The sequence below is a fragment of the Staurois parvus genome, unplaced genomic scaffold (genome assembly GCF_062004578.1).
Source record: "Staurois parvus isolate SC_StPar_1 unplaced genomic scaffold, SC_StPar_1.0 ptg000387l, whole genome shotgun sequence".
NCBI classification, from domain to species: domain Eukaryota; kingdom Metazoa; phylum Chordata; class Amphibia; order Anura; family Ranidae; genus Staurois; species Staurois parvus.
In genome coordinates, this window is record NW_028318183.1 from 640,822 (window position 1) to 657,473 (window position 16,652).

Sequence of the window (16,652 nt, forward strand, 5' to 3'; positions counted from 1 at the left end):
GCTTCCTCTTCTCTTTGCAGCGTGTAAGATCTGGTAGAGACAGTAGTGCCCGGAGTCGAAGGGATGGCAGAGAGGGCAGTGCCAGCAGTGGTAAGTGCAAGCTGAACATGATATCCATTAAATTTCCTATTTAGCACATATGAATTGAAACATGTAATATGGCATATCATAATGGTGGTAATGATGATATGGCATATAATTTCATAAAATGTGTTGAGGCTACACTGACCTGCATAAAACTTTCCTTTGCATGACTGAGCTGACTTGTGCATAGCAACCAAAACCTTTGCAACAGGCCATGGCTGTCCGAAGGGGACCAACACTTATAAAAGCACGAGAGTGCAGGTTGCATCTGTATAAATTGGCAATTAAATATTGAGTTTTGAATATTGAGTTCACTTATTCAGTACTGTAGGGAGTGTGATCTCATGCATAGTATACAATATTTTCTTACTCAGCGATGAGGTGATTGTAACTGTGTTAGTGCACTTGCATCAAAATCAATTGAAAACTGTTTGTGATACGTTTTTTATTTTCGCTAATGTATACATTTTCAGGAAAAGCTTTCAGGGTGTAGACTCTTCTTCAAGTTCTAAGCAGCTCAGAGTACAGCTTGGACCTTGAAGAAGGGGGGACACCCCAAAAGCTTTTTCAAAAAATTTGGATGTTAGGGCAGATAAAAAAAAAACTAAAGTATATGGACGGTACTCATTTGTTTTTGCTTACTTGGCAACAGATTATTTATCAGTCTGGCACAGACAGATGGATTTCAATGGACAGGCTTACATTAAGCCCCAGACAAATGGACAAACTGCATATTATAGCCAAATCAATGTCAACTTTTGGGAAGCTCCTGGAAATGAGTAGATTAAGTGAGATATATCGCAGCAGTGGGTGGAACCTAAAGTGTACCTTTTTAAACCTAAAAATACTAAACTGAAGCCAAAATGTAACTGCAGACACCCAAGCTGACCATACCCACATAGGCTTTTTTTTACCACAGCAGTCTGAATAAAAAAAATTAAGATTCCTACAATCATGCTAAACAAAATAGATGCAGGAATGAACTGCTCTGGGCACTGCTAGTTGTCAAAATACCCCAACAGTGCCTGCATCTGTTTGGATGCAGGTGCTGTTCATCCAACAATTTTTCAATCAAAGAATGTCGGGCAGGAAGGTGGCAACAAGAACTTCCACAAAGTAAATTTCAGCCTGTTCATTAGAAACCTGGCAGAAATCTGCTCCATGTATGGCCAGCTTTGGATCTACTTTTACACTCCTTGGAGTACTCCAGGGACCTTGAAAGCCAGGGTATTCTAATATGCAAATTCTGGTTGAAGCATTGGAAGTCGAGCTTAGGTCTGCAACTTTGTGCACATTTAAGTTGGCACATTACTGTGAAGAGGGACCCTACTGGCCAACAGTGATTGCAGGAGTTGTGGGGGTATTACATTTTACAGTTACCCACATGTGTATCATTATTCAACTGGATGGTAAGGGCTAACAAAATAACAATAAAATGAAATGTGCAGCAGTTTTCTGTGTATGGTATTATTATAGCAGCAATTTTTTCTTTATAATATAGTTTCTTGAACTCTTGGATCACACAATTTCAGAAAGAAAGGTTTTTGAATAATGATGTAATTGTGCATTGAAACCATACATCAGTCACATTCCACTGACTGCATTCTGTACTCATCAGGTGGTGGCTTTTTCACAATAAATACCTTTTATTTTTCTTCAGTCGTTTTCACTATCACATCTTCCAGCTTAATAGAGTAAAATTAGTGATGGAAGATGATGGAAGAAGAATTTCTGGTATGGACAAGTTACCTCTATTTATGACCCGAGATTTATGTGTACAGGCCAGAGAATTTAGTCATGAACACAATCATCTTTCAGAGAGCTGAATGTGACATTACAGGGCAGGGTTCCTTCTCTGGCTACCAAGGTCACAGTCAGCTGCTTGCAACTCATGTTCGCATGCTTTTATATGGACCACATGAACTACAGCAAAGTGCTGGAACTAAGAGTACCCATGGGTATCAATATTTTAAAGTGTAACTAAAACAAAATATATCTTTCTCAGCCTTGCTATCCTCATTTTTTAAATGCCTAAATGGTAAAAATGTTTTCTGCAAATCCTCCCATGTCAGGTCATGTGATCACTTCTGAAGAGACTTGGGTAACAAACAGTTAGAGCTAGCCAAGCAGTAGTTCTGCTTGAACTATGATTTTACTTTTAGAAGACACTTGAATGTAGAAGAAAAATACGTTCGTACTTTATTTACTGTTTGAGAATTCACATCTCAACTCCAGATAAATAAAAAAACACAATTTAATCCAGTTATGCATTCAGTTAAAATGGCTGACAGTCACTTCTCTCCACTCCAAGCAGACCGACACCTGAGTATATGTTGCAGCATGGAGGTTTACTTTTTTTCTCATAAGCCCAAGCTTCTTTTAAATCAACTCTGTTGCAATATTTTGTCTATAATTTTTGCTTTGAAAAGTCACCCTGCAAAGGAGGATCAAGAGTACCATCCAGCCTGGTGGGTGTATGTCCTGTCTTCATTCTTAAAGAACTACGGCACCCGTAAAGTCTTCTGCTTCTCTTACACTCCTAGGGGGTGAGGGTGGATTGGTGCCTGGTCACACTGTATGATTTCACCCACTGGCCCCCATATTACTACAGTATAGAGTAGTGAAGTAGGTGGCAGAAGATGGAGCTCTTATTTACTAAACTAGGTTATAAGGTGATTTTCTTTCCACAATTGAAATATATATCTTCAACTTGTTAACTAAAAGTTTCTAGGTCTGCTATAAGTAAGCTTTGAACTTTTCTCTCCTCCTCAGTTCAGGAGATTTTCAAAACCACATGTAGACTGTAAAGGAATATGAATACCAAAACCTTGTGAGCTGCTATGTGCAAAATTAAAATAAAAAAAAACAAAACCTCAGTAAATCACCCACACTAATGACACTCTCATATCCAGTATGTTGTATAACAAAAATTTATACACATACAGAAAAAACTATTCATCAAAATATAAATTATAAGCGATAATTTCAATCTTCTTTGTGCAAGAAAACCAAATGCCCTGGAGTGCTCTACAGGTGTTCAGATGGTAGTGAGGTCTGGTGAATCTCCAACACTTTCAGGTAGAGTGAGAGCTTGCCTGGTCCCTCCTGCCCCCAGACCTTACATTCCTGTTGCCCATGACTATGATAGGATTGCTTTACTGGTCAACTGGCTCTTCTGGTTATGGGAGAACTTGTGACCTTCTATGGAGAACTTTCCAGATGTAGCTTGTGAATGGCTGGTCAGTCCTCAGATTCCGCACTGAGCACAGACTGCTTGCCTTTGTAAAGTCCCCCCATGCTGTGTGGAGGAAAGTTCTCTGTGGAAGAGGTAGAAAAGATTTTCCTGATATTTGCATAAGCATTCAGTACGTAATTGCATGTTGTACATAGAAACAAGGCTTTTTCAAACATTAAAGTGGTTTTAAATCCTTACATGTACCCATTGAAGTGACTGGCCTCAGTTGTGCTTGTCTATTCACAGTTTTCTCTTCTTTACAGTCATTCAAATGTATAAAGCTTGTCTGAGAGTTCAGAAAATAGGAGGCAGAGAGCTGAAATCACACTCTGCACAGCTCAGTGGAGAGAGCTCTGAAAGCTGATTGGAAATAAGGGACACACTCACCTTCACATAGGAACAGAGTCGAGGCTGTCAGTCTGCTGGAATTCCCACCTGTTGCCTTTTTTCTCTCGGTGTCAGGAAAACTGATTGAGTCAAATACACTATATAGGGATATGCTTTGTTCATTTTTCATTTCTGAGGTTTACAACTACTTTAATTCTCACTGATAACATGTCATGCTGACCTCTTTTATATTTATACCTAAAATATCATAGAAACAACTATGTGTGCACTTTTTTTTAGAGTTGAATTTTAAATAAATTTTAATATAGGTTAAAATGAACAATGATGTGTTCCTTTAAATGTTTTTTATTGGTAGGCAGTTTTATGTGATCCCAGAGCAGACACTGTGGAGCAGGGATTGAAGTTCTGCTGTGGCTGCAGCTCCCAGAGGACCATCGTGCTGTGTAATGTACGAGTGTCACACCAGATGAGCAGTCTAATAACATTTACATAAAAATCATACTGCTGGTGGCTAGGGAGATCTGTCTGAAATGCTCGGCATGAACACAGAGATTGTTTTATATGAAATAGCTGACATCCACCCATTCCACAGCACAGGAAACTAATTTCAAAGTATAGTGCTGTGTTTGTACATATTTCCCTCAAAAGAGAAGCAGAAAATATCACACAGCTTGGGATGGAAGATGAAACTGCAGAGTTAGATTTAGTAACTTAAATGAAATGAGAATTAGAGAAAATAACACTTTTATAGAGTTTATATTTTAAGTGTTGTGTTTACCTTTCGATTAATTTTTGATGTGGCTTTCAGATTACACTGATTTTCTTTTCTTTACTTAGGTCATTGTACTAAATATAGAGAGCCACTAGAGGGAGATCTTAGTGGTTCAGCACAATTACCTTTCAAAGTGGAAGTAAACAAAAAAATTTACAAAATTGCAAGAGATGCACTGTCTTTTGTGCAACAAAATAAATCTTTGTGCCTGTACTCAGCTTTCTTTAGAATACAGCTCAGTGTACATTCTCTGCACACCTTAGTGCCGGGATAAGTGAGCTCCTATGCGCATAGGCAGGAGTTACATCATTCTGACCCACCCATTGAAGATGGCTGAAGATCATGAGCCTGAAAAAAGATAGGGCAAAGATGTCTGGAGGCGGAAGGATTCAGTAAGATATCAGTCGCTTCCCATTGTGGATGAAAGAAACTCCCTTGCTGCTGGCAGGCACCCAGGGCTGTCAGAATACCCAAATGGTGACTGCATCTGATCGGATGCAGCCCCTGTCTTATCAACAATTCTCCATCTAGTTCTTTCAACAAAAATCGATTGAAAAATGGAACTTTATTGAGTCAGGTGATACTGCCGGTGTACCCACAGCTTAAAAGTGGCCAAATCAGTGGAAATCATCCTGAAATCCAAGCAGTGTTTGGCAGGCTTAACCTGCACTAGACAATGACAGCTGAAATCAGATTGTCTTCTGTGGACATCACACTTCCAGGCTCCTCTAGTATTCTTAAATCAGGCACAATTCACTTGTTTTACCAATTTGCACCTGTGATCATATGGGTCAGAATGAATGAAAGACTCTCATACATTGAACCATTTCCAATCTCTTCCAGATGTTTTACTGCTCAATGGCACATTCTGTATTTTATAGCCCCACTCAGTAGAGTCAGGTTTCATGATGAAAATGTGTCCAAAGGTAAAATAAAAACTAAGTGTAAAGTGACATGACCGTCACGGATTATACTCTTTTTTTCCAGCAGGTTTAAGTGATAACATATGTGTCCCACTAATGCTCCTATGTGTCAATAATGGAGGAACTCTGCATGCCCACCATCATGGAATGTGTTGCAGTGACTCTAGAGAACATTAATTCATATAAATGTATAAATGTAACTGGCAGTGTGACTTTTTGTGTTTAATATAAAAAGGAAACCACTACTACAGTATGTGTTCAGTCAAATAGGGGATTTAGATCTTTACGTAACATGAAGTTATTAACTGTTCCCATTTTAATTATATAAAGATTTTATACAAAAACTTGATTGTAACACTCGGAGCAACACAGTAAGGCTAGCTTCACACATGTACCAGTTTCTACCACCCTCCAAAAAGCAATCTGCCATGGATCACTCTTTATGGGGCAGTAGAGTAGTGACTTTCAGGTGTTTTATGAAACGAATATGCCGCAACTGTGAACCAAAGTGTTTGACTTCAACTAGCGAGTTTGACAGGCCATGCCACCTGTCGAACTTGGCAAGCTAAGTTATTTTGGTTGTAAACCTTTACATACAGTTGTGTTCAAAATAATAGCAGTCAGACATCACTAACCTGATCAATCACTGTTTTTGGTAGAAATGATATTTCTACATGGCAAATAATTTACTAGCAGGTGTAGTAGAGTAATAGAAATCCAACAGACCCAACAGTCATGACATGCATGCTGCTGATTCTGTGTAATTGAATCACTAATTGAAAAGGGCATGTTCAAAATAATAGCAGTGTGGAGTTCTATTAGTGAGGTCATTCATTCTTTGAAAAACAGGTGGCAATTATTGCCCTTATTTAAGGAAGGAAGGCAGAAAATGTTGTACATGCTGGTTACAGTGCATTTCTCTCTGAAATTCTGAGGAAAATGGGTCGTTCCAGACATTGTTCAGAAGAACAGCGTACCTTGATTAAAAAGTTGATTGGAGAGGGGAAACATATAAAAAAGTGCAGAAAATGATAGGCTGTTCAGCTAAAATAATCGCAAATGCTTTAAAATGGCAACCAAAACCGGAAAGCGAAAAACTACCATTCGAATGGATAGAAGAATAGCCAATATGGCAAGGACTCAGCCAACAATCCGCTCCAGGAAGATCAAAGAAGGTGTAAAGTTACCTGTGAGTGCTGTTACAATTAGAAGACGCCTATGTTAAGCCAAGCTATCTGCAAGAAGCCCCCGCAGAGTCCCACTGTTGAAAAAAATGTCCTGAAGAGGTTACAATTTGCCAAAGAGCACATTGACTGGCCTAAAGAGAAATGGCACAACATTTTGTGGACTGATGAAAGTAAGATTGTTCTTTTTGGGTCTAGTGGCCGGAGACAGTTTGTCAGACGATCCCCAAACACTGAATTCAAGCCACAGTACACTGTGAAGACAGTGAAGCATGGCTGTGCAAGCATCATGATATGGGGATGTTTCTCATACTACGGTGTTGGGCCTATTTATCGCATACCAGGGATCATGGATCAGTTTGAATACATCAGAATACTTGAAGAGGTCATGCTGCCTTATGCTGAAGAGGAAATGCCCTTGAATGGTTGTTCCAACAAGACAACGACCCCAAACACACCAGTAAACGTGCAACATCTTGGTTCCAGAACAACAAGATTGACGTTATGGAGTGGCCAGCCCAATCCCTGGATCTTAATCCAATAGAAAACTTGTGGGGTGACATCAAAAATGCAGTTTCTGAGGCAAAACCAAGAAATAGAGAAGAACTGTGGAATGTAGTCCAATCATCCTGGGCTGGAATACCTGTTCACAGGTGCCAGAAGTTGGTTGACTCCATGCAACACAAATGTACAGCAGTTCTCAGAAACAGTGCTTATACAACGAAATATTAATTAAGTGATTCAAAGGAAAGCAAATTCTTCAAACATTTTTCAGTTTATATAGTGAATGTTTGAGTTTGTAAAGAAGAATACAAACACTGCTATTTTTGTGAACAGTCTAATATTCACTTTTCTTCAATTTTTTTAGAGGAACAACACAAATTAGATATATTATTCTTCATGTTTTGATTTGGAATAGAATGTGTAGTGTTCCCAATGCATTTGTGTGTATGGAAATAAAAGCTATTAGAAGGATTTTGAGCTTTATTCACTTTTTTCAACACACTGCTATTATTTTGAACACAACTGTATACCCAGTGAAGTGACTAGCCTCAAGTGATACACAGAGATGAAATAAATCATCCTACATACATTGTACCTGTCTATCTGCAACCATTTTCCCCCTACATCCATTCAAAGTGTAGAATTTGCACAGGATCTCTCAGCTCTAAAAAGCAGGGGGTGGGGAGCTGAAGTTATGTCAGTGTGGAGAGCTCTGTGAGCTGATTGGAGGGAAGGTACACAACCCCCCTCCACACAGCTTTCAGGAAGAGTACTGAGGCTGTCAATCTGTTGGAAGTCCCTCCCCTGTCACCATTTTTCTTTTGGTGTCAGGAAAACTTGTCAGAAGTGACTCATGCAGATGGCAGAGAATTGAAGCAGCAGACAGAAATTACACTTAGTGCTCTTATTAAAGAGAAGTACACACTGTAGAGGGATGTGCTTTGTTCATGTTTTGATCCTGAAATTTACAACCACTTTAAACTTGCCTTGGCTGCGTTACAAAACATTGCATCTGTGGTATGTGTATGATCACTTTTCGTGGCGTGGTCAAACTGCCTGTTTTTACGGCACATGTGAACAAGACCATAAATTGTTACACAGTAATTTACTTTGTAAATGTACTCATTCTTCTATAAAGAATTACTATATGCAAGTTTGCTCTGTTAGAAAAAAAGTTTTAAAATGTAAAGTGTATGTAAAATAAAAAGGTTTTTATTTATTTTGTGGATATAGCAGAGAAGGGTTAGACCCTGACAGTTTAGTGTTTGCTGTCTGTATTATTAGGATATGTCCCCTCTTTTCCTGTCCTATGGATAAAACAGGAAGTGAGAGGAAATCTCTCTACACTAAGGGGTATTCCACTCTTAGACAGTTGTCACCAAAACAGAAGTTCGCATTGAAAGATTTACCCTTGCCTCTTGTTCTGGTGACATTAGAATTAGGATTTCCCCTCACTTTCTGTTTGCCTTTTACATACCCTTTAAAGTCAATTACTTTAAAACATTTTAAATGTTCTTTACATCTTCTTTTATGGGAAATCATTCTATTACTAGACTACAAGTCACCTTGCTTTTGAATATCTCTCTCACCACCGTTGCAAAATGTGCATTTTCTTAAACCAGGGTTGGTGTGTAGGAAACCGTTGATGTTTTGCTCAGCACTATATTGAGCATAAGGATGCATGCTATGAGATTGAAGGGTCAGTTCCACCATCAGTTTGATCCACATTTACAGATTCAGATAATTTGCCCCTTGACATGCATTAAGTGGAGTTCCACCCAAAAGGGGAAGTTCCGCTTTAAAGATTGGTCCCCGCTCCCCATTAAGGATTGGCTCCTTTGGGGAGCTGGGGAGAGCAGGTACCTGAAATTGACAGGTACCCGCCTCCACTTCCGCTGCGATCGCCTAGGCGATCGGAAACGGAAGTTGTCCTCCTACCCTCCCTCCCCGAAGTCTTGTGGGAGATGTGACAGGTCCCAGAAGACTATGGGGCCATTCAGGAAGCGCAGCGCTACTCGCACGTGTGCAGTGGGCACCCGGCTGTGAAGCCGCAAGCTGTCACAATCGGGTGCCCACACTGAAGATGCCGGCGCCTGGAACACTGGACGGCGGGTGAAACAGGCTGTGGGGAGGACACTGCAGGATCGAGGGATAGGTGAGTGGCTGTTTTTTAAAAGTCAGCAGCTACAGTTTTTTTAGCTGCTGAGTTTTATTTTTTTACAGAGTGAGTGGAACTCCGCTTTAAAGTGTAAATGAAGATACAGTTTTGGATGGAATTTACTTTATTGTGTTTTTTTTTTTTATCTGCATACTTATTGCAGGTCATTGATTCAGAAAGTTTTAGAGCCAGTTATTCAACCAGTAGCCGGGAACTAGCATGTTCAGTAACAGATTGGATTTCTTTCATGAAAGGTTCTATCAAGACAAAAGTAATGCCTCTATGTGATAGGAAACCACAGAACAGGAAGCCATTGTGGTGTTTCATTTCTTTTCTATATGAACATTTTTGGTCCAGTTATATTTTATAATGATACATAATCTATGCCTGGGTTCACATATGTGCTGGGCCGATTTGCAGTGCAATTTGTAAAAGAGTCCGGTGCAAATTCATTCAGCGGTTCAGATGCGATTCCATCTCGAATTTGGTACAGTGTATGACATTGGAAAACAGACCGAACTCTTTTTAAAACTGCACTGCAGCCGGCCCGCACATATGTGAACCGGCTCCATAGAAAACGATTTTGGTTGTCATGCGTATCGGATATGTTCAAAATGCATTCAATTTGCATATATTTGAATCGGGGCTTAAAGTGGCTCTAAAGGCTCAAGGTTTTTTACCTTCATGTATTCTATGCTTGAAGGTAAAAAACATTCTAAATGCAGCCCCCCCAATCCTTACCTGAGCCCCCTCTAATCTAGCGACATTCTTGACAGCCTCTGCTGTTTGGGGACTCTTCCTCCTCATTGGCTGAGATGGCAGCGTGAGCCTATTAACGCTGCTGTCAATCACAGCCAGTGAGCCAATGAGGAGAGAGTAAGAGGGCAGGGTGGGGCAGAGTGGTGGCTCTGTTTCTTATGGACGCAGCTCAAGGACGAGCAGGCTGCAGTGCTTTCCCTGGGGGCAGTACTTGAGGGAAGGAGCCAGGACCTGAAAAGAAGAGGATTGAGGCTGCTTTGTGCAAAATCACTGCACAGAGCAGGTAAGTATAACCATGTTTGTTATTTTTAAAAAAATCAACGAAGCTTTAGTGTCACTTTAATGAGTATGTAAACCCAACATTTCATATTCCTGATATGTGTCTATGTACCATGTACAAGTATGAAAAAGTATCCTGTTCTTTTTGTATTACTTGGTTTGTGTGAAATCCCTAGTGCTCCAGCCAGTCCCTTTGCTTTCCTATTAAAAACTGACCACACCAAGTATGAGAGCGCAGTGTGGTCAGTTTTCTAGCAGTGTTGGGAACTTGGCCTTCTCTCCAATGATCAGACTTGTCCTTACAGCCACCCCCCGCACAGCCTTTCACTGTGAAAGGCTTTCACTGAAGATCAGTGTGCTGCTGTTTCTCTTCTCCCATCTCGTATGCAGCTGAGAACAGAGGCTATGTGATCACTTATAAAAAAGAGGGAAAGAGTGTTTATACTGGTTTTTTTTTAATCTATAGACAAATGTGTTGCCTTTCATTTCTATTTTGTACTGAATGTGTTGTTTCACAAGGTGAGGGTTTATTTACACTTTAACAGTTGAACCCCCATTTATAGCTCCTTTTGAAGTTTTACACTGAGAAGATGATGATAATTCTAATAAAAATCTGTATTTGATATCATTTCAGACAGTGGGCAGAGCAGTGGCACCAGCTCAAAAGGAGACCGTCTCAGTGCTAAATTGAAAACTCTGCCAGGAGTGAATGACCCCTATGAAGCAAGCTCCAATAAAGACCTAGGTAATTGGCAAATGAGTATCACTGGTTATCTATATATTTTCTATCTAAATAAAAGTATGGCAGGAGAGGAGGGGCTTTTGTATTAGCTGCCATTCTGACCTCACTACCATTCTTTCACTATGCACCCACCCCAGGGTTAGTTGTGGCAGTTCCTTTAAGTTTTAGGCCAAAGCCCTGATCTTTAAAGTAGAACTCATATAAAAATAACTTTTTTGCTATTTTGTTATGTACCAATAAATCGCCTATAATGAGGTGTGTCCCATGTGTGGATGGCTGCTGCATTACTTAAAACTGTTAGTTTGATTCAGTCCCGACAGTGCACTATGCACCAAACTTCCAGCGCCTTGACTTACAATTATGGCTCATACAATGAAGGCTATGTGGGTCACTCACACTAAACTTCCTCCTTTGATAAAATGTCTTGTATCCTTTTGACTGAACAAATTGATTATGATGTTTGTCTGCCGTTCCCCTGTTCTCCTCCAATCTCCCCTCCTTCAATCACAGAATGCCTTGCATTCAGTGAAAAGGATACAAGATCTTTATGAATCGAGGTGGGAGATGTAGTGTGAACAACCCACATAACCTTCACTGTATAAGAGCCTCAATTGTATGCACTGGCTGTTGGGACTCACAGAAACTAACATTATATGTAACTCAGCACTCCATCAACACATGGCACACAACTCATTAGAGGTGATTTATTGATACAATGCAAATATCCAAAAATAATTTTTTTCCTGGAGTTTAGCTTTAAAATAGATTTTAATTATTCTCTAATTAATTAAAAATTGTTCAAAAGTTTAGATTTTTTGATATATACGTACAATTAGGTCCATATATATTTGGACACAGGCACAATTTTAGTTTTTTTAGGTATGTACCAAAACATATTCAAGCTATAGTTATATAATGGATATTGACTGAAAGTGCACACTCTCAGGTTTAGTTTGAGGGTATGTACATCCAAATTGGCGGAAGGGTTTAGGAATTACAGCTCTTAAGAGTAGCCACCCCCCCCTTTCTCAAGGGACCAAAAGTAATTGGACGACTAAATCAAAAGCTTTTTCATGGCCAGGTGTGGGCTACTCCATTGTTATTTCTTCATCAATGAAGCAGGTAAAAGGTCTGGAGTTGATTCTAAGTGTGGTATTTGCATTTGGAATCTATTGCTGTGAACCTACATCATGCGTTCAGTGGAGCTGTCCATGCATTGTAAGGCTTCAAAAACTAAACAAATCCATCAGAGAGATAGCAGCAACATTAGGAGGGGCCAAATCAACAGTTTGGTACATCCTGAGGAAAGAAGAACGCACCGGTGATCTCAGCAACATAAATAGACATGGACGTTCACGGAAGACAACAGTGGTGGATGATCGCAGGATCCTCTCTATGGTAAAGAAAACCCATTCACAACATCCAGACAAGTGAAGAACACTCTCCAGGAGGTGGGCGTATCATTATCAAAGTCTACAATCAAGAGAAGACTTTACGAGAGCAATGATTGCAGTTCCTAAAATTTGTACTTGATGTTATGTTCAACCCCTTGAATTAAAGCTGAAAGTCTGCACTTCAAATTCATTTGGATTGTTTCGTTTTAGTTTATCCTGGCGGCATACAGAGCCAAAAATATGAAAATTGTGCTGGTGTCCAAATATATACTGTATGGACCTAACTGCATATAGCAATGGATCTCTTATTTTTTTCCTTTTTGTCTGTTAGATATACCATGGCTGATGATTGCAAAAAAAAAGTTTTGATCCTGCCAGAAATCTTATGAGTTGGTTACTTTCTGTGCTCTCTGCACTGCCCTCTTTTAAGTAACATTCTTCCCATCTATTTCTGAGAACTTCAGACCCCCTCCCCTCTATGTTATGCAGAAGAAAAGGGTGGGCAGTGTTCTGTCATCCTACAGTCCTACAATGCTGCTGCTCTACCATAGATAAGTACAGTGGGTGAGAGTTGTCATCCTAGGACAGGAAGTGTGTCCCTGGCAGGATCACCAGGTGAATATAAAGGGAAAAAAGCATCGGGGAAAAAAGAAAATGAATGCAGCCAACCAGTCTGAGGTGCAATATATTTCATTTTTGTTTTTGGGTTTTGATACGCTTTAGGGATAGGCAAATCTAGTCTATGATAAGCAAGGTGCTCCTCCTGCAGGGTGAAATGTAAATATATGTAACCTTTCAGATTTCCTTGAGTTAAAAAAGTTAAAACATTTTTGCAAATGTTTCCTTATATACTTAAAGAGGATGCATGGAGATTGTATGCCCTCCCACAGTCCAAAGAAATGCTGGCAGGTTAAATGGCGAATCCAGTATGTGTAAATATGCATGTGCGGTTGAGTAAAATGTATAAATACTAGATTTGGAGCAGCTGTGCATAGTAACCAATTGGCTTCTAGCTTCATCTTGTTCAGTTAAGCTTTGAAAATTAAAGCTGAAAGCTGATTGGTTTGCATGCACGCCTGCTCCAGTCTTCATGAATTCCCCTTTTCTTCAAGTTGTTGTAAGAATCTTACTTTTTGTGTGCTGTTACTTTCTTGTATCAGAGCTGAATTGTCAGCCATGTGTCAGTTTATACCATTCTAATAACTCCCTGCACATTTTTAGATGCTTCATACACAGACCCTCTGGGGCCACAAGTGGAGAGACCGAAAACAGCAGCAAAAAGAAGAGTTGAGGAGGAAGAGTTTGCTGATGAAGAATTAGGAGAAGATCTCCTTCCCGAATAACTGATAATTTAATTGTGAAAGAATAAGTAAACTTTTAGAACAAATTTGCTCTTTTAATATATCCAAGCATAACAAACAACTCTGCAACCTATTACCTCTGCCTTTTCTTTCCCTCTACTTTGAGAACTGTCATCCCATGTCCAGGACTGTGTAAACATTTCTTTGTTTACATTTATTTGTCACCAAGGGTGCTGTCATGTTGGATTCCATAATAAACTGTCCTAGAAATGACAAGAGATTAAAAGGATGCTGAGATTGAAAGCCTGCTGCATCATAGATGGGAGGGAGAATGATAAAGGTTAGCAGGGGAGCCTGAGAGTGACTTGATTCCAAGCTGTCCGGGCTGTAAAGTTTCATATGGATGTATACTAAAGTTACTGCAGAAATCAGACTCAGGGCGACCTTGGTAAAAATACTGTAATGCTCAGTATACAAGCATTATCAATTAGCTGTCCACAGCCTGGCTACAGGTTGTTTTTTTTTTTTGTTTATTTTTGTAAGTACTTCACATTTTTATTTATTACAGGTACTTTATATAGCGCTGTCAACATACACAGCTCTTTACATATATTTTGTACAGTCACATTAGTCCCTGCCCTCGAGTAGCTTACAATCTAAGGTCCCCAACTCACATACATACACATACTAGGGCCAATTTAGACAAGAGCCATGTCTTTGGAGAGTGGGAGGAAACCAGAGTACCTGGAGGAAACCCATGCAGGTACAGGGAGAACATGCAAACACCAGGCAGGTAGTGCCGTGATTGGGATTTGAACCGACAACCCTAGTGCTGCTAGGCAGAAGTGCTAACCATATATTTAATATTTCATTAAATATAGAGATTCAAAGATTAATTAAGGTATTATTTGTCAAACGATTTGTAATTTTTGTGATACACTTTTCTCTTCGTTTGGAAGATCACCTTGCTACTCTCGTGTTTAGCTCTAAGGCTGGCCATACACTACACAGTTTTCTTACAATTTTCTGTTCACTTTGCTTTAGATTTACCTTCAACTATGTAGTGCAAGGGCCTGCCTGATTGGATAGAATTGAAAGTATTGTTTAGGTTTGACCTCTTATTATATAGTTTTTGTTAAATCTAAAGCAAAATTCTAAAGAAAATTGTATAATGTATGGCCAGCCCAAGGCTGGCCACACACTATACAATTTTCTTACAGTTTTCTGTCCAATTGCTGCCCTATTTCCATTAGATTTACCTTCAACAATGTAGTACAAGGGCCTGCCTAATTGGATACATTTGAAAGTGTTGTTTAGGTTTGACCTCATATAATATGGATTTTGGTAAATCTAAAGCTAAATTCTCAAGAAAATTGTATAATGTATGGGCAGCCTAAGTGTCTAATAAACAGATTGAGAGGTGACTCCACCACAAGAAGTGAAGCTGCACCACAGAACCAACAAACACGTTTGTAACCCATATGGCTGTACATTAGGGTAGGGGTGCATGAATTACAACACTGGCTAAACAGAATCACAAATGCTTTGGCAGGTAAAACGGTAAACATAAATACATTCCAACTGTGTGTGCAACAGTTTGCTATGGCTATAATAAGATATCAGCCCTACAATAAGTGCCTTTAAAAATATGTTTTGAGTGCCCCTCTATGCTGTATAGTGAAAGTCTACTGCTTGTTTAATCTCATGGCACCGGCCACACGCAAATGTACGGCCTTCCTGGACCTTGGCGCCGAGCGGCCGCAAATTTGAGTGCAATTAAGAAAAACATATGTGCTGAGACCGCACGCTCCCAGCACACATGTCCAGTACTCACAGAAAGGTCCCGATCTCCTTTTGCGATCGGGCCCTTTCCCAATCATGTGACAGCGAATCATGGCAGTCACATGACCCTAAAGCCCCGCCTACCGGCTTCTGAAAAACTTAAAGGCCCGGGAGGTGCTGGCACCAAGGGGTTAAACTGCGGGGTGTAAGGGCAGATGAATACTTACCTTATCCATCACTTATTCAAGCTTCTTCTAGGGGATGGACAACCAATCTCCTGAAGATGCTCCACTTCACTAGTTGTTCCACCCACATACTAGGGCTGGTGCTAATTGGAGAAAATTGTCAGTGAGCAGAAAAACAGTAATGTGTGTTTGAACCAGCAAGTTCTTGTGCACCCAGCCGCCTCTGGCTGTATGACATCAAAATCTGGCATTTTTCCCCAGACAGGAGACACAGGAGGATGTGGCTGTTGAGTAACCACACGTGTGAGTATGGATGTACTCTTGGATAGTCTGCCACCAGGGTTGTTGTCCATACTTGTTCAGGGTTAAGCAAGTACCAGCACATACCCGCATGCAGCCACATCCTGTAATTGATTTCTATTGGTTGAAATCATTAGGTTGTTTGCCTTCCTCTTCACCTTGACCAATCAGAGGAAGCCTTATATTTAATAATAAAAATGATGAGGCTTCTCCTGAATGGTGGAGAAGCACTCAGCCTGCAGCAGCAGAGAGGAAGTTGCTGGTACTGCTGTGGGAACATAGCGCCGCGCACTGCATGTAGCTAATGCTACTATAGTATATTAGAGCACACACAGCGGTCTCATCATTCTGTAATAGAAATAGTTTGTTTGGGCCAGCTGTCTGGACCTTATAAGTTGTGTGAATGAGGCCTAAACACACACACACATAGTCTTGCCTTCTCCGAATAATAATTAGAATAAGTGAAACCTGACGATTGGTTGCAGAAAAATGATTTTATTGAACAAGATCGCCCAGAATTCTGTTCATACAGAAACATTGTTTAGTTATATAAAGTTTGTACAATCGTATATATGTCAGGAAAAAAACAATGCATTCTTTATTCTGTCCTGTATATGTTTGCTCCTGGTTTATTTTATGTTTCCCTTTGTGTATAACGTGTATTGATGGACCTGAATTTCTTTATAAACTTTTAAAAAAGTG

The 16,652-nt window shown here is 39.9% G+C and overlaps 1 protein-coding gene across 1 annotated transcript in view; it reads left to right on the forward strand.

Annotated features, from left to right (window-relative positions):
* IFT88 (intraflagellar transport 88) overlaps positions 1-16,652 on the forward strand; it is a 151,388-nt gene extending 134,736 nt beyond the window's left edge. The window contains exons 24-26 of the mRNA XM_089685780.1: positions 21-90; positions 10,881-10,991; positions 13,604-16,652. Of these exons, the coding sequence (XP_089541906.1) occupies positions 21-90; positions 10,881-10,991; positions 13,604-13,725 (303 nt within the window). The 3' untranslated portion in view covers positions 13,726-16,652. The remainder of the gene's footprint in view (positions 1-20; positions 91-10,880; positions 10,992-13,603) is intronic.